The sequence below is a fragment of the Theropithecus gelada genome, chromosome 5, assembly GCF_003255815.1.
Source record: "Theropithecus gelada isolate Dixy chromosome 5, Tgel_1.0, whole genome shotgun sequence".
In the NCBI taxonomy this organism is placed as follows: Eukaryota; Metazoa; Chordata; class Mammalia; order Primates; family Cercopithecidae; genus Theropithecus; species Theropithecus gelada.
In genome coordinates this window covers 60,815,699-60,836,071 of record NC_037672.1, presented here as the reverse complement: position 1 = coordinate 60,836,071, position 20,373 = coordinate 60,815,699, and the positions used below count along the sequence as shown (strand labels likewise).

At 35.4% G+C, this 20,373-nt stretch overlaps 1 protein-coding gene across 4 annotated transcripts in view; it reads right to left on the bottom strand.

Annotated features, from left to right (window-relative positions):
* Positions 1-20,373, bottom strand: part of PRKG2 (protein kinase cGMP-dependent 2) — a 121,627-nt gene that overhangs the window by 46,700 nt on the left and 54,554 nt on the right. For 2 of the 4 annotated variants that reach the window (XM_025385849.1, XM_025385848.1), the window contains exons 7-13: positions 15,430-15,507; positions 13,739-13,833; positions 10,666-10,734; positions 6,683-6,781; positions 5,185-5,338; positions 2,888-3,024; positions 70-159 (exon numbers count right to left, since the gene is read on the bottom strand). In XM_025385849.1, coding sequence (XP_025241634.1) covers positions 70-159; positions 2,888-3,024; positions 5,185-5,338; positions 6,683-6,781; positions 10,666-10,734; positions 13,739-13,833; positions 15,430-15,507 — 722 coding nt within the window. Of the gene's footprint in view, positions 1-69; positions 160-2,887; positions 3,025-5,184; positions 5,339-6,682; positions 6,782-10,665; positions 10,735-13,738; positions 13,834-15,215; positions 15,342-15,429; positions 15,511-20,373 lie in introns of those variants that run through there. The other 2 variants (XM_025385851.1, XM_025385850.1) reach the window with 2 other exon arrangements.

Genomic DNA, 20,373 nt, shown 5'->3' with positions numbered 1-20,373 from the left:
TGCCTTTTTTAATGATTATAAATATAGCATCCCTTAGACCAGATGTGAGTACACAAAGTTTTTCATTACCTGTCCCTTAATATACTCCATAGCTCCCCACCTAAGCAGGCCTCCAGAAGCATGTATACATATTTATTGTCCTTGAAAGTACGATATAATCTGTGAAGACAGATAAAAACATGGTTATTATTAGAAATCTAGTTTAAAAACCTGTTTAAATTGCTTAGAACTCTCATCGTAACATTACGAACAATGATCCTCATCTCCATATAAATACCCCACAACTACACTGGGCTTCTTGCCAAATCCTCTTTGATTTCCCTACTGCCTTGCTTCTGCTCCTGTGGATCTCTTTACTTAGATTGGCCTTTCTCTAACCATAGACTGAACTTCTTAATCTCAGATTCACTGTAAAAATTTTATCCATTCTTCAGGGCCAACCTTCAAGGCCATCTTTTTAACAAAACAGCTCATTATCCCACTTACCAAATATGTCCTCTCCTTTTTCCAAAAACTCAGAGACCCCTGCATATGTCACTTTTAAGATTTGCCCTGCATAGTAGTAATTCATGTCAATGTCTTAACTCCCCTAGTTGGTTAATTGACGTTGGATTCCCCTGGAAATAGACTCTGAGACTGAGATTTGCAAGCAGTCAGATTAGTGGGGAGTGCAACTGGAAACAACACCTGTGGGGGAGGAAGGAAGTAGAATTGGGCTATGTTTTAGTGTCTACAAAAGCCTCAGCTTCAAGGGGCTCTGCAGTTGTTGGATGCATGTCCCCGAAGAGAGAATATGATCTTAGGCAAGGTGGTTCTCTTCACCAAATAAAAACATAAACCAATGCCCAGAGAGGAACTGAGCTAGAGTCCTCAGCTGACAACCACACTCCTAGAAGCTAGGGGAATGGGAGCCTCAGTTCCAAAGCGGAACCTAGGCAGGGCATCATATTTGAACATTGTGTAAAAGCAGTTTTGGGGTCTTAATCATCAAGAGACACCCTTTTCTCCCTAGCACCACACCGAGACCAAAGTAGACAGTACAGCAGCCATATCATATACAGATAGAAGCAGCAGTCAGGTAAAATGGTTCAAAGGGTGGGCTCTGAACCAAAATGCCAAGCCTTAAATCCAGATCAGACATTTATTAGCTATGCAACCTCTGTTTTCTCATTGATTCTCAATGAACATATATATTCATTTTACTCTATATGGATTACATATTATTATGTATATTATTGATACGTATTCATTGAAAAAAATATATATATCCATTTTATTCTAATTGATCAGTGAGATAAATGTGTTGATTATCTATACATAGAGATATAGCTTAGAACAGCACCTGGTATATGTTAATTTCTCAATAAATGTTGTCATTAATATTTATTCTTCATTTTATTGCCTGACTACACGCCAGGCACTTTCAAAAGAGTTGAAAATAAGACAATGAATGCAATCTAATCCATGCCCTGAAGCTGCTCATCAGAGTTTGTTAATAAAATATTAATTTTAAAGGGGCATCCATTCTGGGAACATAATTAATATAAAAGTAATCGAATGACTTTCTATTGGCAGCACCGCCTGGGTTCAAACTTCTTTGTTGATCTTGGGGGAAAAAAATGAGTCTGGAAAGATGGATAGGCAGAAAGAGTCTTTTCAAGCATTTGAACAAAAATCATAAATTTTAGTCATTACAGGGACACTTTACCCAGAAATCACTAAAACTACACTCTGGGGCATTATGACATACATGAAAGCATAAACTGGCTTACACCACTACCCCTGAATTCACAAGGATAGAGAGCTGTGGCCTATAATAATTAACATTTCTTCTGCAAACTCTTGTGACAGCTACAGAAAGAATAACTATTAGGAGATGACTGTTTCGGTACCTAGGTACTACTAGGACCAGGGCACATTCCCCCTTGGCTTCCCACATGTGCCCAAATGCTGCCTCCTGCAGAAATTCAAGATCAGGATGCTATCTGAGGAGTTTCATACATATCCTTGCTTCCCTAGTCCCCAGTTCTGCATTAAGTCTGAATAAAATAACCAGTTCAAACTATTCCTCAATAATTTTATATTCATATATATACATACTCAAACACATGTATATACACACACACTTTCGTGATGTTTACTCAAGAATAAAAACAACTGGAAAACATCTGACCCCAGATTTCAAACTTCTAATATTTTTAGTACTGTTGCTGTGATTTGGATGAAGAATCCAGAGTGGGGCCTCCTCCTCCTCTTCTTTCTGTCCTCTTGCATGGAAAGTTTAAAAGAAGAGCCGAGTACTACTCAACCATACAAAAAAAATGAGATTCTGTCATTTGCAACAACATGGATGGCCCTGGAGGTAGTTATGTTAAGTGAAATAACCCAGACATAAAAAGACAAGCATCACATATTCTCACTTATTTGCGGGATCTAAAAATCAAAGCAATTTAATTCATGGAGATAGAGAATAGAGCGGTGGTTACCAGAGCCTGGAAAATGTAGTGGGGAGACATGCAGGAAGGGGAGATGGTTAATGGGGACAAAATAAAATAGAAAAAAAGAATAAGATCTAGCAACTGATAGCACAACAGGGAGATCACAGTCAATAACAGTTTAATTGGACATTGTAAAATAACTAAAATAGTATAAGCGGATTGTTTGTAACACAAAAGGATAAATGCTCAAGGGGATGGATACCCAATTTTCCATGCTGTAATTACTATGCATTGCATGCCTGTATCAAAACATTTCATGCGTCCCATAAATATATATGCCTATTATGTACCCACAAAAATTAAAAATAAAAATAAAAATAAAAATAATTTCAATAAATAAATAAAGAGCCTGAAAATCCTAAGTCCTTGGAAGCCAAGTGCTCACTTACTTCACAATGAATGGAGAGCACAGCTCCTCTAAGATCCTCTTCTCTGAGTAGACATGCTCCTGCTGCTTGGTGTCAACTATGTGCTTCTTCCTTATACACTTCATAGCAAAAGCGACATTCTCATTTTTTACTTTAACCTATGTAAGAAATGGAAAGATACCTCAAAATTAACTTATATCTATATAAAACATGCTAATTGATGAGAGTTAAAACTGTTTCATGTTTAATTAGTATGGAAGCCGTTAACCACTTATCCCTTTGAGAACTTTCATTCAAGTGTACACACTTCCCTTTCATTATAATTTCTAGAATAGTTCATCTGTCTGGGATGTGGCCCTAAAATTTTTGTATTAAAGCAAAATAAAATTCTGTTAGACTTAATATTTAGATAGCCATTCTATTTTTAATTGCGTGACATAAAAACTTTGACCAGAATTGCCATTTTTTTCTTATTATTCCCTTTGCTTTCAAAGCAAGACATATTATTATTATTATTATTTTTTATTATTATTATTTTAAGACAGGGTCTCACTCTGTTGCCCAGAGTGCAGTGGTGCAATCAGGGCTCATTGCAGCCTTGACCTCCTGAGATCAATCTATCCTCCCATCTCAGCCTCCTGAGTAGCTGGGACTACAAGTGTAAACCACCACACCCAGCTAATTTTTGTATTTTTTATAAAGGTGGGGCCTCACTATGTTGCTCAGGCTAGTCTCAAACTCCTGAGCCCAAGCAATCCTTCCACCTTGGCTTCCCAAAGTGCTGGGATTATAAGCATGAGCCACTGCACCCAGCCTAAAGCAAGATATATGAAATCAAGCTCTATATCTGTACCATCCAATATGATAACTGCAAATCACACGTGGTTATTTAAATTTAAATCAAATAAAATTAAAAATTCAGTTTCTGAGTTATACTAGCCACATCTCAAAAGCTCAACAGTCACATCTAATTAGTGGCTACCCTATTGAATAGCACAGATATAGGACTTCCCTCAGCACAGTTCTATTAAACAGTACTACTCTAGATGCACAAACAAGTATTTCCTTAAAAGGAAATAAACATTTTAAAATAACTTTTTGATAGATTTAAAACTCCATAAGCAGGCTACGCTAGACAAGTAACTAGATTGTGCAGAAATGGCTGCACTCCATATTTTGCTCATGTTTGCCGTTAGTGCTGCCCATGACTTTCAAATCAATGGTGAATTTACTGCTTCAATTATTATTGGAAAACAGATCTCAGCTTTGTTAATGGAATCCTTTTGCCACAAACTTTGATGAAAAATACCACTGCAGACAGGTATTATCTTTGTCTCTCCATAAGGCAAAAGAGACATTACACACATTATGTATCCTAAAGAACTATTTGTCCCCACCCCCATCAGAGATGAAGTAAGCACTGGGTGTGAAGTGTACTGTCCAGACTTTCCTGACAACATTTCAAATCTGCTCATGCCCAAGGCCAGCCAGCAGACCAGCGAGTCAGCAGAGTTCCCAGAAGATAAGTTATGGTGAATCCTTAAAAATCTGATGGGCAAAGAAGGACTTGGTAATTGCCAAGGCCTCAGAGCCATCTGTACCCAGTAAGGCCACAGATCTCTATTCCACAGTTTCCTTAGAAAACTCGTTCTGCCAGTACCACTTTTGCTACTCCTTGGAAGCTGATAGCTCAGGGAGGGGGTGATGTGGAAGGCACAACTGAAATCAGGCTGTAAGTTCCAAGATATCCTGATCAACACTACAGAAGGCTGCTCTTCAAATATTCCCTTGCATTCATCTTCTTGTCTTTTCTCACAATATGAAATTTTGAGCAACCCAAAAATAAGATAATGAAAGTGAAATACAGACATGGTACTGGAGTTGTTTAAAGAATGTAACTACAACATTGAATATTTCATTTCTATGGCATTTTCACTTGACACATTCTTCTTTTTTTTAGTGTATAGAGACTAAAAGTGTCATGAATGTATATAGACACACATTTGCTGTTAGAAAATACATTATTTTATGTTTCCTTTTGGAAGTGCTTACTTGGTACATTGATAATTATTGAGAAGAAAATTCACAAAAGATGTGATGTAAGCTTGAACTAGCAGTTGATTATTACAAGTTACTTACTAGCAGAGACCTGCTACTATACAATTTACAGAGTGAAAAGTTTACTTTCTCAATTTTGGTTCAAAGCAACATTTAAGATAGCAGTAACAATTCATATATTCCTCCAAGATGTGCTGGAATATAAAACAAAAAAAAAGTCAAAAGGCTTCTCTCAGATGCTTGAAACGTAAACCCCTTACAAGCTCAACTCTTCCGAACCCACCAACGCCCAGTGTTGCAATAATCTCAAGGTTCTGGAATGGGGATGATGAGGAAAATCTGGCCACCTTCTCCTTCAGCTGAATCATTTCCAGAGAGAGTGCTTTGGACAGCTTCCAGTTAGACATGGACCGCCTGTACAAGAGAAGTGAAACTTTACACACACACACACCCATAATCAAAAGGTGTCATGCCATACATAAATTTCACTCCTACGACAGTCTGATTTCTGCTGTAACTATGATTTATAGTTGCCACAAAGGCTATCTCAACTTCTATGGATCAGATTCAGTCCCATGCAGGGAGAAAACAATAGAATATATAAACATAAAACTCACACATTACACATACACATACACATACACATACACATACACATACACATACACATACACCAGGGAACAGACAAGTGCCAAATTGAATCAATGAGAGGTAAAATGGGTATAGTTTGTGGTATTTACAAAGGAACCTCTTAAGTTTCTTCTCAGTGTGGAAATTTTTTAAAATTAAAAATATATATACCACAAAAAAGCTGTTAAAAAACCACCATGAAAAGCAGTCAACGAAAGGGAATAAAGCAAGGCGGCCACTTCCTTTGCTGCATGCACAGGAGAATGCCACACTGACAATCTTTCCCACATTTTGCTGGTTTTATCAGATCTTGAAGCTTTGCATGGCTGAACCAAAATAACTGCTTTGTGAAATATGAAAAGTCCATTTCTTACTTTATGTCTAAGTATTGTTGTTTGGAAATACCCATTTTTTTCTCTTTCAATAAGGTTTACTGCTCCGGGTTACATATTCATAAATTATTACCACAAAAGGCCTTCAGCATAAAAATTGCAAAAACATATGTGAAGTACTGATTGAATCTTCTAATTTAATTCAAATTTAAGTTTTCTAAGAATTTTGACTATATGGCTTTGATAGCATTATCTAGTGAACATATGCTTAAGCATTCACTCTAAAAAAATGTTTCAGCAAACAATTTTCAAATAATTTTCATTTAACAAAGTAGAGTTTTCTAGTACATAAAAAAAATGAATCACTATCACTACATTTAGAGACCTACCCAACCCCCTCCTCCACATATCCCTGGGCAATAGTTTCTTTACATTTTGAAAAAATTCTAACTATAACCCTGCTCTTTACCTCTAATCAAATATTAATGTCTTTTTGAGCTAAGTCACCAGGCAACATAAAATATCCCTTTTGTAAGTCCCTGGATTAGAACATTTCTCCCTAACGTTCCTACTCATCACCCAAAATAAAGGAGCAGACTATTTATAATAGACTTAGATAATATCCATTCTAGTGGAAGTGGTGTTGTCTTTGTGGAAGAACAATTAAAAAGAACTCTCCAGAATTTTCTAGTGAAGGCACATTAAAAGTTACTACACAGCAAGTCACACCCTCTGTCCCCTTCTTTATCGGCTGCCAGAAGTCAGTTCCAGCTCAGGAAAACATTCCTCCACTTACTTTGCATGTCTTTTTTCATCATCACGGTTCAGGTTTGCCACATATCCTTCAAGGTATTTTTGCAGCTCTTCAAATGTACCAACAGTTTGGTTGAATGTTCTAAATAGATAGAATAAAATAAAATGCTCCGTGCTGATAGTTACCAAGGCAACTTGACATTCTTCTAAGCTCATAAAACACTAGCTGGTTATTTATGAATTTATAAATCATTTTTAAATAATTTATGAGATATTAAAGTGGATGTAATATGTAGAATGGTTATTAAAAGCCATATAAATTGATCCTTTGAGTTTATAAAAGCAAAGCGGCTATTAATGAGAACAGAAAACATTTTTTATAGTTTTCTGCCTTGTATTTAAGGTTTAACAACAATTTTTTTAAGAAGATAGTGGGAAGGGAACAGCCTTACATGATGTGTTTACCGAATCAACAGGTTACAGGGGTTGCAGATTCTTTTAACTTTGCTTAATTAAGTTAAGCTATATATCTTTTAAATCGAGAATAAAATTTATCTCTTGTCTCAAGATAACTCTCTCCATTTCACATTCCTTCATAATTAAATCTAAATCGTTTTACCTTACTTTAGTAGTTCTCTGAGGATTAGCCAACATCTCATTACCTTTCTCACCCTTCCTGGATCATAGGTTCCTCATGGGCTTGATCTAATCTCTCTGTCTCCAGTCCATGATCATTGGGAATTCTAACACAGTCCTATGCCCTTGAGAAAAAATAATCCCTTTCCCCACCAGGGAAAGGCCAACTTTCTTGATTACTTCCAATGCTTCCCTGCTTCTATCTCCAACAATCTATCTTGACTTGTAATTATTAGGGTGCTTCTTTTCCCTACTACAAAATAGTATCCTTCTTAAAAGTAAAGACCATGCTTTAATCATCTTTGTAACATTTTAAGTACCTGGTACACAGTAGAATGAAAAGAGTGAGTTTACCTCAAAATACCTAAAACTAATAAGCCAGAGCCACCTCAGTATTGTGCTGTCTCAACTTACTGCCTCTACCCATTTACTTGACAACCAATCTATATTTACTTTATTAAGCACATATTACATACTGTGCAGGGTATTTTTCCTTTTCCCCTCCAGATCTATTCTCTACTCTTTTCTAGCCTGTTCTATGGGCTGACCTTTGTCGACTGAAGAGTAGTGAGACATAAAACAGGATGGTTATGAATTTTCTAATTTCCAATAGTTGAAATTTTCTGTTAAAAAGGAAACACTCTTACTTTGTTTTACTTTTATTTATTCTATACTTCAGCATTATTTTGCTGGCTATTAAACTAACTGCAGTATTGCTGTAAACAAATTTTATTTTTTAAATAGAGGTGAGACAGGTGCTATAGGTCTCTAGAAATTCTCCACTAACTAATCCTAAAGTCAAGTTTAAACAGCTACAACATTGTTGCTGTGATATTCAAATAGCTTACATTAATTCAGATGCTATAGTCTGAGCAATAACTAATGAGCTTTTTTTGAAATTTGTACCAATGGTCAATGATAGAGATGTGACAAATAGCATTTCCCATTTGTTTAGAGCTCTTGCCATACAGCAGGGTTATTTCATATTTTATCACTTTTAAAAATAGGAAATATAACTCAAACTTTAACTCTCCTTCTTGCAAGCATTTGTTAAAATCATGAATTAAGAAAGAAGAAATAAAAAGCCATTGGCTTTCAGGCACTATATTTCATTGCAAGGATGGTGCCCTGTATTCAGCCACCATCTGGTGAGCACTTCCCATATGCCAAGGACTATGTCAAAGGCTGGCACTGCAACCGCAGTGAACAAGTAACATGTTTCTGTATTCATGAAGCTTACAGAAGCGTGGGGAGACAGATGTTAAATAAAGCAATCAAAGTGTTATAATATGACAAGCGTATAAAGGCTGCTATGAGCGCATTATCGTGGGATCTTATTCTAGTCTATAAGTCATAGCTAGGATGATCGTATAATTTATCATCCAAGCTGGAATATATTTCAGAGTGACATGATGTGTCAATATTAAATACGCTGGTGTAATCTGAACTGTCTCAGTAAATCCAAGATGTAAGTAAACCTAGTTATAGTTGATAATCAGTTTGTCTCACCCACAGAAAAAATTCACATAATTTTTATGTCTCATTGTGCCTAATGCAATATTTTGTATTTTGCAGACTCTAAATTACACATATGTGAACTAAACATTTTAAAATTATAAACTAGCAAGTAACTTTTAAGCCATGTAAAATTATTATATCCTCTTCATGGATTATGAATACATGAGATATTTTATAAATATGTGGTGTATGTGATTACAATGAAGAAAAAGGAAATGAGTTCCTCCTTTCTATCCTATTTTTAGTCCTAGCATTTTGCATCCATTTATAATATTTTACCACACAGCTAATGCCACTCAGTGCTTGCACATATTTTAAGGAACATGTATACAAGACAATGCATTATTGATACAACACTGTACCAATATATTTTCCATTTGAGAGTTGGCATCCAAAGATTACCTTTATCTGAACACAATTGGCACTTTTCTAGTCCTACGCTTTTGCTTGAGGGTTTTATTTCACCTAGGGGGACCTCGACATTTCCTCTTTGCCTAGAGAAGTCCTATTAATACTTTAAATCCCTTTTCCACACCGAAAAATTAAAATAAAACCTTAACCACTTTACTGCATACCGATTGCTCTTCTTTTTGAACACATGCTTAGGAGCCAACTGGCATGGTGGAAAGCATGGGGAAATGAGTTAGGAAGCCCAGACAGGGACGGCTCCAACACAGGGAGCACTGTTGGGGAAATTATTTAACCTACCTGGGACTCATTTTGTATCTGTAGAGGAGAGAATGAAAACAACTCTAAGTGATATTAAGAATTATTATTAACATTTCAGGCATGTTAGCATTATTGTGGTCATGCATTACATATAATACTTAGCTTTTAGAAATGCAACTAAAATGTATAGATAAAATAATTTTATGTTGGGAATTTGCTTAAAAATAGTGTGGAGATAGCAGAAAGTGGTAAAGGGGTATAGATAAGGCATCAATTGATCATTGTTTAACTTGCATTATGGGTTCATGATACCATTCTGTCTATTTTTTGGTCTGTTTAAATTTCTCCATAATAAAAATATATTTTTAAATGCTCTAAAATTTTTTTCCAGCTCTATATCTCTAGAATCTATGTTCAATGAATGTTGTGTTTATTTAGCAGTCAACTATATACTACCTTGTGATATCTGTTGTCATTTTATAATTTTTGTTAATATTTCCTATGAGTATGCTCTATTTCTTTGACTACACTATGACTTTTCTGACAGTGGCCTGCCTTTGGTATCACTGAATTTCCTTCATTTTGTCAAGTAGATAACCAATAAATATTGAATTGATTAATGAGAAACCCAAGGGGGCAGATTCAAACATGATTTAAAATGAGTGATGGATATAAAATGAGACTTATTTTGAAGAATAACCTAAGACAGTTAGAGATTAATATTGACACACATCACTTATAAATTACCACAAACGTTCAATTAAAGTGACTCTGGAAAAATATGTAGCTAATAAATATTTTATGCTTTGAGAGAGGTTTTGTTCAAAACATTTTTGACTGCTAAAGGCATTTTAGAAATAAATTTTATAATTGTTCACTATATTGTATAGAAGAAATCCATAAGTGAACTAATAAACTTACTTCCCTAGAAGATGCAGAATTTAAATCAGTCTATTGCTGATATTTATGTACAAACTCTGCACACAAAATATTTAGCCTGCCAGCATCTGCCCCTGCCACAGACCAATTCAGATCAGAAGGCCCTGTTCCTTCCCATGAATTTTAATAGAATGTACTTGCAGCTGAGATCGGCCAGTATTTCCAAGTTGTGATGAATGAGAAAACAGATCGGCCTTGGAGTAACAGAAGGCCAAGTCTTCAAAGGTGGCAGTGGCCTGCCTCCTCCAACATCAGTATACTCACTCTCGATCTATAACCAGGCATGCAACATCATTTTCTTCAGCAATAATGTTAGCTGACCTGACATCATCACTGCAAACAAAAATAGGAAATTCAATTTTCACTATAATTAGAAATTAAACATCCACTTTTATTAGGGAATGTACTAACTTTGTATGAAAACACAACCATCACTTAAACCTCCCCAAAACTGCTTTTATACATCATAATTTATATCTCCCAAAAAAGATTTGAAATACGCCCCAACAGAGGTTATGTACATAAGGAATTCAGAGGAGAAGAAGATAATTGCACTGGGAACAGAGAAGAATAAGTGACAACAAATGTTTATGGAATCTCATTCCGAGCTTTGTGAAAGTCCAACTAAAATAGCTCTCCTCTGACCAAAGGAAAAGTATTCATTAACAAAAAGGCAAAACTGAAATTAACTGATCAGAGAAATGTATTGGAAAAACAGTCAAGTAATTAGCATAAGATAAACCAATCGTTAATAAAATAAAAAAGTAATTTCAGTGCCTATCACCCAATTAATTAAATACTAAAATACTTTCATTTCAAAGTGTAAAGTGTATATTTTTCCATTAAAATCTCTGAAATCAGAGCATGTCTTAAAATTGGTAAAATATAATGTAATTAGCAGCATTTTCTTTTTCTTAGGAGTATATAATAGAGCAGTGCATCTTATAACTGATATCTTGCAATTGTATATGATGTAATGGTTGCAAATTTAATTACCTAATGAATGCCAATGGGTATCAGGTAAAGTACTTCTTTAGAGACCTTTACTTATATTAGCTTCCTCCCTCTATTAGTTATAAACTAAAAGACACACACACAAATGGTACATCCACAAGGCACCCCACGCTCTGAGATTCATTTAAGGTGACTTGGGAGTACCAAGCATACCCTGGAGTACACTTTGGGACTCTTCTAGACAACTTCATCAAAAATGTTATCACACAAAGTATATTTCCTTTACCTTCTCTTAGTAATGGGACAGGAAAAACACTGGCAGCCCATCTCTACTATTTCAAAGAAGACCCCTATCTACCTAGCTCACATTCTGAGACTTTCTGACATAACTCGCTGTCCCTCCCAAGTTTACAGGGTCCTTGTTAGAAGATATGAGTGAAAGCACTTCAGTTTCATGGACCTTTGAGACAGGAGCAGGTAGTTTGTGATTGTATATGTAAAGGTAGAGACAGAGATAGAGATGGTGGATGTAGAGCCAGACAGATCTAGAAATAGATATAAACATAGACACAGACACAGACATGATCCTGACTGTGGGCCAACCATTTGATTTGTGAGCTTAGAGAAAGGAAAGGCATATGGTATTCCTTTTGCATGTCAGTATCATGATTCTGACTGAGAATATTCTCTGCAAACATTTTACAAGTATTAGATGTATGTAAATACACTTATATTTCTTTCATAGTAACTGTGTAAGTTCCATAGATTTATTTTCGCACATCAAATTCTGAAAGAACTCCAGGGACTATTTAATGTCAAGTCATGGAAATATACAGAATATAAGGAATACTGAATCATGGTCAGTGGCCCTAAAACGTGATAGCATTAAAAGGCACAAAAATATAAAAATATTTATCTCTAACTTTCCTTCTTGTTGATTTTAGCTTAATGCTTTCAAACACCTTTAGGAACTGAGTGTCTATATTAAACATAAATTCCCCTGCTTTTTTATGGGAAAACACTATAATTGGCTAGCCACAACATATAGCATAAATTACTTCAGGCTCAGCAAAACTGAATAACATCTTTTCTTTCAAGAGCTATTTTGACTCTATACTGCATTTACAAAGTTCTGTGCACTTACAAGCTTCAGCTGTTTTGCTTGAAAGTATGAGAAAACCTTTAAGTGTTAAGAACAAAGACATTGAAGTCCTGGATAATGATATTACGTTATTATACTGCATGAATGTATATTCTGTTACAAAGAAACAAAAAGAAGAATAATTTTCCTAATATTGAAACAAGTTCATTACTAGCTATAAAGTGGTAAAGAAGAATTCAGTTTGTCTTTAAATCCCACTTTTAAATTATTTACATAATAGCTAAAACTTTATTTTTAGTAGTTGGTTTTCTCTAAAAACTAAGAGATTTATGATTTTTAAAGACTCAAATTTGTCTTCAGGTAATATCTGAACACTTTTTCTTTGTTCTGTACTTATGTAAACCTGATCTACAAATCAGCAGAATTGGGGTTTCATGGGCAAAGGTTAAGAAGACAAATGAACAGGAAGACTATTCCTTTTCCAAAATCATACAGTTGAAACAAATTCATTTAGTCATATGCAAATTTTAACTTATTTCTTAAGTAATTCCAAGTATTAATTTGAAAACATAGATAATTCCAATAAAGTGTATTGCTCTAACTTTAACTTAATATTTTATAAAGTTATTTATATTTAGGAAAATGCATTTGATCAGACTTGAGGTTTTTATGCGTTCCAGGAAATGCAAAGTGTGCCTCAAGCCATTTAATTAACTTTTAAAAATATTTCTTCCACAAATTAGATCAACAGTAAATAAACTCATACCTCAAGACTGAAAGTTGTGCTAAAAATTTCAAATGTACTATTTCAAGTTGTTTTTAAAACTTGCAAAATGAGCTGATAAAAATTCTTAAGAAAAGACTACTTTTGACCTGATGATTTAAAAGCACACAAAATATATACAATTATTTCATAATTTTTTAAAAGGTCAAAACTCTGAAGTAGGCAATATTTCAAACTTTGGAAATATAAAAATCTGTTTATAAGGGTAATTTTTCTAGTTTTAATCTTTTCTCACACTTTTTTGAAACTAAAAAGTTTAATAGAACACCAATTTCATTTTCACTAGCAAACTTAAGATTTTCCAATTATTTCCTCTGCAAATTAGTATACTTATTTCCCACATAAAAAGCGTTCTAAGAAATCACTTCAAAATATATAATATTAGGATATTTGTTGCCATTAACTTGGTAGCTCAATTTAACAACTCTAAATGATTTTATATAAAAAATAGTCAAAGCATTTTATCTAAACTATGGCATATAAATTCATGAATTCACCTGATAAGAGCTTTTTCTCCAAAGTATTCTCCTTTCTGCAGTGTTTTTATCAGCTGTGGTTGATCATGGCCTTCTGTACTCTGTGTTACTTTTACCTAAACAATGTTAAACAATACAAAGAAAAAGAGACTGAAGGAAAAGGAGAATCTGAACACACATTCATTCAACCAAACCCTCCAGACCTAGATAAACTTGGACAAGGAAAAAGACAATACTTTGTTTTAATTTTACGGCAGTTAGGACAATTACCTACATTCAACCCATTTTGATAGATGTGGGAAATCTTATGGTCCAATATTATCAAATAACTACCCATTGTAAGAGGAAAATTCACCATCTAAACTCCACCTCCTAAAGTTAAATTTTAAATGTGAATCCAGTGATTCCTTCTGAGAGATCCACAAAGCAAATAATAATGGTCTTGTGGGAACTTTTTCTATTTTAAAAAGCCTAATAGAGTTGACAAATTAATCAAAAATAAGGTTGAGTATCAGTAGTTCTGAGTCTGGTATCAATAGATTGACTGGCTGAATCCTGTGCATCTCCTAAAACTGAAAGCAGAATGTTGATTGAAAAAGGGTCTACAACTTTCACGGGCATCTCAAAGCAATCTGTTTCCCAGAAAGGCTTAAGAACCCCCAACCCAGCAGGGCCAAACAGCAAAAGCCCTGTTTGTGGTTAGAGTTATTCCAATTCAACATGGTAACAAGTGCTGCTTTAGGCTGAATAGAAATTCTGTTTGGCATTTATGTATGTCACAATGAATTAAAATTTTAAAAACAATAAATGCAATTTTTTATTAGCAAGAATTCTTTCAAAATATGGGGTCTAGGTTGGGAAAAAATGACAGGAAGTAGTTCTGAGTGTTGAAGAGTTTCAGAGGTTTGAAACTATTTTGTTCATGTTTTTCCTTCACTTGGGGCCAAATTCAAAGTTCAACCACAATCCAGTTTACAAATGACAGTGCCTGACTCCCTGATGATAAACTCTTCCAGAGAAGAGATAACATACATAAAAATCTGCCAGTTTATACACACAGGTACTCAAGAATTGACCCCTCCCTTCAATATTTCACAGATGTTTTTCATCTCTGAGTAACACTGTTGAGTCAACATTGGAACAACTGGCAACATGTTATCCATTCAATATCTAGGTTAAGAAAAAGACTTATTGTACATGTTAATATAAATTTTGCATCAGCATCTAAGTTCACTTGAGTTGTTTTGTATCAGTTGAAATTCTGAGCCATATTAGTTCTATAAGCTTGATACCTAATTGTTAGAGTCTTCAATTGCTGAATTCATTCTCCACCTGCTACTTGTCATATCTGTTGGATAAGAAAATACTCTAGTACTGATCTTGGAATCTGAGGATGATTGAGAATCACATATTCATAGCCAGAAGGGACCTTATAAATAATCCAGCCATCTCATATACAATTAAGCTAGGTCTACCCCCAAAAAATCAAGTGACCTACATAACATTACTAAGAAGTGATTATTTCTTAGGGGGTCCTGTGGCCTCCGCTCCAAACCCAGTGTTCAAACAGAATTGCATGGGACTCTACCGGTAGAAGCTCCTTTATCTCTCCAAAATGGAGGACCTATGTTACAATGCAAAGCGTAGTTGAGTTTATGGCAAACTGATTTAAAATAATCTTTTTGATTTAGTAAGCTTTAATTAATAGTTACCTTTCCTTTTGCCAAAATGAAAAAGGTACTTCCTTCCTCGCCCTCTCTAATGATGTAATCTCCTTTATCATAGTATTCCTGTTGGGATGAGAGAGAAAGAAAATGTTAGATCAAGTGGAGACATACAACTGAAGACATAAAGGAAGCAGAACTCCTTTTGTCTTTGAAATGAGTATTTCACACCTGTTTGGGGGTTTGTTTGGTTGTTGTTTTTGCCTATTGTAACTGCAAGCTTTTCTTACATTGCAGTCATAAACTGTAGAAAAGTAAGGAGACTTTTGCTTTATTATCTGCACTTACGTTTTCTTCTTTCACAGAGTAAATTCACCTGGAATACTGAATTTCAGGCATGGGGTCCAAAGATATAAAGAGAAATGAGAGCCAGGCAACATCACCAGCTTTCACCTGCATAATCTAAATATAAACTGTTTGGTGATCAGCAACATTCTAAAAATTGAGTCTGGGGTCTAGAAAAAGAACAAGTGATTATATAATATCCCCAACGGATATTAGGAAAATTGCCCTTAATTTCTAAGTTCTTGAAAAGCAACTTCTTGGAAGATTCTACATTCACAGTAGGTAATGCTGTCATAATACTATATCCAAAGATTTCTCATCATAAAACATTGACATTGGAAATTTTTACATGCAAATTCTATAATTTAGATTTATCCTCATGAAATCTCAAATTATTGCATATTTCTTTTCATTTGTTAACATCTGTTTTTCTTGTAAATGTTTATGTGATTAGAAAATTCTTGAGGAGGGAAAAGTAATCTATCCACCTGTCAGACCAAAAGAGCAACTAAAGATCTCAGAAAACAAAGGATAGATTAAACTGTCCACCTCTACTTTGCTTTAATTTGATCTTGTCTTAAAGTCACAGAACTAAGATGGATCTCTTAATTATTTATACAAACAAAAGTGGCTTCTTTAATTTTTAAAAAGGCATAACTAACCACATAATTGCTCTCTCTTGTTTTTCTTTTAGACTTGAAAATAAATTCCAAACTAAACTACTTTTGTGTCTGTTGTTTTTCAGTACTTTCTTGATCATTTATTCTTAAAACCTATTTACATTTCTGGAATAAATATCACTCCTAATAGTAATAAATATGCCTTTTATTTTCATAACACTATGTACATTTTATAAGACATGTCAACATCTCATGGAAGGAAGTATAATATTTTTGGAGTAAAAAGTACTTTGAAGCCAAACACATCTATATTCAAATCCCAGTTTACAATCAATTTTACTTTCCTCAACCGATAAAATTAAAGTAACAACACTTATCTTCAAAGATTTAGGAAAGCGCACGAGTTTTCTATTGCTGCTGTAACAACCACAAACTTGGTGGCTTAGAGTCACACCCTTTTAATATTTATAGTTTCTGTGAGTCAGAAAGTCTAGGCACAATGTTGCTCAATTAGGTTTCTCAGTTAGGGTCTCTCAGGATGGAGCTCAAGGTATCAATAGGGCTTATGTCATTCCGGAAGCTCAGGGGAAAATTCACTTTCAAGGTCATTCAGGTTGCTGGAAGGATTCACCTGCAGGATAAGATCCGTTTCCTTACTGACTGACAGTGGGAACTGCCCATCAGGTCTCTCCCATTCCTGCAGAGAGCCTCTGGATTCTACTTCTGCTGCATCTCTCTGACCCCAACCAGAGATAATTCTATGCTCATGTAACTATACTCAATAGTCATTCACCTAGCCAATTCATGGTAATCTATTTTAAAGTCCCAAACTTTAAGCATACCATTAAAGTCCCTTTTGCCATGTAATATAACATATTCATACATTCCAAGGATTAGAATCTGGATATCTGGAAGGGGAGATGGGGCAGGGAACCATTCTGCCTACCACAATAAGTCAATGAAAGGCAATGTTGTCTGAAATATTAGGAGCATCTGAAATACAGTAAATGCACAATTAATCATTGCCATGCTAAGAAGGAGAATGGTAATGATTTGCTCAGCTGTTTCCTACATCTTCTGGACCTCTATTTCCTTTTCTGTAAAGTTAAGATTGTGTTTACTGCTACACCTAATGTTGTTTGAGGACTAGTTAAGATGGTGTATCTAAAGTACCTGATGGAATGTTTAGTACACACTAGGTACCTGGTGACTGTTCATCTTGTGAAAGAGGCTGTGAGCTGGTCTTGAAAGTCTTTCAGAGGAATATATGACTGTCTAGGTAACTTACACTTGCCAGCCTTCCTGCATTACCTATGGCCATGTGATCAACTTTCATCTAAAAGAATATGAGTGGAAGTGATCTGTGACACTTCCACACCAAGCCCATGCATGCTTCCATGCATGTATCTTTATACTTTTCCCCCAGTTATAATGGCATGGCCCATACAAACCTAGAAAACCACATGTTGAAAATGGTAGAGTAGACATCACCTTGGGTTCCCGAATGACTGTGTGGAGCCAATTGGGACTATCTTCCCTGGACAGTTATGTTAATGAGAGACAAACTTCTGTTTTATTTAAGCAATGATATTTGGCATTTCTTTGCCTCGTAGTTTGTTTACTCAAACCCTTCATCTCTTCCCAATTTTAGCTTTATCACAAACCTTGACTATATGCAGTGTGATTTTGCAGTGGAGATGACTATGACCCTTACAGGATGATCCTCATCCCCCACACAGTCCAGCTGTCTTCACCATGTAGCTAACATTCAATGTTCTTTGCTATAGCTGCTGGGATTGTGTTCCATGTTCCTATTTCAGATAGTCTGCTCTTCAAGCTCCCCTGTTCCCATCACAATTTTAGTCCTCATTACCCACATGGAGCAGAAGAAACATGGAGAATTTCTGAAGTGCTGTTAGGCTGTTCTTCAGTTATTATAAAGCCTTTGATGTGTGCAGAGGTGTGGCTTTAATTCCTGACAACCGAATAACTTCAAAGGGGGGAAAGCTTGAAAGGAGACACTGAGGAAGAACTTTGTTATTTTTTAAGGGACAACCTTACTAGTGGTATTTTTTTCCACGGATGATTCTTTGTCACCCAAAACCATGGGAGGAAGATAAATAATACCTCCCAGTGTGTTGACAGTAACTTCATAGATCAGAAAAGGCTGTGGAAATAGGTCAGACCAAAAATATACAGTGGTAAGTACTGACTGTGATGCTAGACTGCCCAGTGTTTGTCAACTGGGGAGTGCAACCAGTCAAGCCAGGGTGGTCACTGAGACCAAAAAGAGAAATGCAAATAATGTTGTTATTGTCCTTGTGGTTACATTGCAGAGGTGTCCCTTAGAGGACCAAGAAGCCATAGACCCCATCCTGCAGAGCAATGGTTTTCAAGCATTTTTTACCCTCACCAACAGTAAGAAATACATTCTACATATACTCACAATACATACACAAGAGCACGTACACATATTTACACAAAATAGAAACATTTTTCAAAATAATACTTATACTTACTATTCTGATTTTTTAAATGTTCCTTTAAATTGGTTTCATAACCTAGTAATGAGTTTTAACCCATTTTTACCGTAAACAAAATGTTCATTCTGTGACAATCTAGCAAAATGCTAGAGCCTGAGTACCTGTAAATACAATATATAAAACCAGAAGGAAATTCCAAAGTGACGGAGGACAAAGACAAACAAGGAAGGCAACGACTTCCCTAGAGTCTTTAATTTGCAGCTAGAAATCTTCTTTACAGGTATCTTGCAAAAAGCAAATGAAATCTTCATCAAAAAGAAGTATTGGAAGTACTGATGATATACAACCAGATGTGTAGTACACACACACATGCACATACCTCTGTGCATTATGTGACTATGTACTCAAGTGTGTTGGTTAAAAAATTGTTTACAGTTAGTTATCTATGTTGTTACTAGTTAATCTTTGTTTTCCAAGTACAAGAGTTTAGACACCTCAGAAATTTTAAAGCAAGCACACCTGGATCAGGTGGACCCAGTCAGCCATTCGGGCATGTAGCACCTGATTGGTTATTTTCAAAGAACCAGACACTACAAAATGAAAAACAACAGAAGTTATTCCTATTTGGGTGAGCCAATCATATAGAATTCTATGATTTAAATGTTGAAAGAGCTCATAGAGATATGGCCCACCACTCCATTATTTTGTAGATGAGGAGATGATATGCTAAAGTCCACCACAATTCATTGACAGCTGGTAGAGTGACAGAGGCAGAACCACAAGCCCTAATCTCCAGACTTTGGACTAGTGAACTTTCTACAACACCTGGCTGCCCCACCTTTAGCTCAATGGTTCATAAACTGTAGCAAAATTTACAATTATTTCAACTTTCTTATGACTCTGGATTTAACCATTAAGATGACAGAAAAAAAAAAAATCCTGGTTTATGCAAGTGTTGGTAAGGACTACAAGAAAGACTAGACTTTAAAAAAGTGATTCAAATGTAAAATTCCCAAAGAAAGAGGCAGATGGTTGCAAACTCTAAACATTCATAACTAAACCAGTGCCTCTTAGACTTTAATAAGCATAAAAATCTCACCATTAGAGTGTTAGGTGTGGATTTGGGGGCCCCAACTTGAGTTTCTGATTCAGTAAGCATGGGGTGGTGCCTGGGAATATGCCTTCTCATCAGCATCATGGGCAATCTGACTAAGGGCAAGGGTGCTCCACACTACACCCTCATCCCAGCCTCATACACCTCAGCTTTATGAAAGACAGCAGGTTAGAGTCACAGTGCAAAAGGCCAAAGGGTCAAATACCAAAGCACTGTGACTAACAGGTGACTTTATGATGACTCACAATGTTTGTAGTTCAGAAGGATGTCACAGTCAAATCTCATGCTTAGTGGATTCATCACCATATGTGGGAGCAGAAACTACTTCCACTCTTATCTTCCATACTGCACAACTGCCTGGTGCATAAGTCACACTGTTATTTTCATTGTCGTTAATCTTTACACTCCGTGCTGAATCTATATCGTGCTT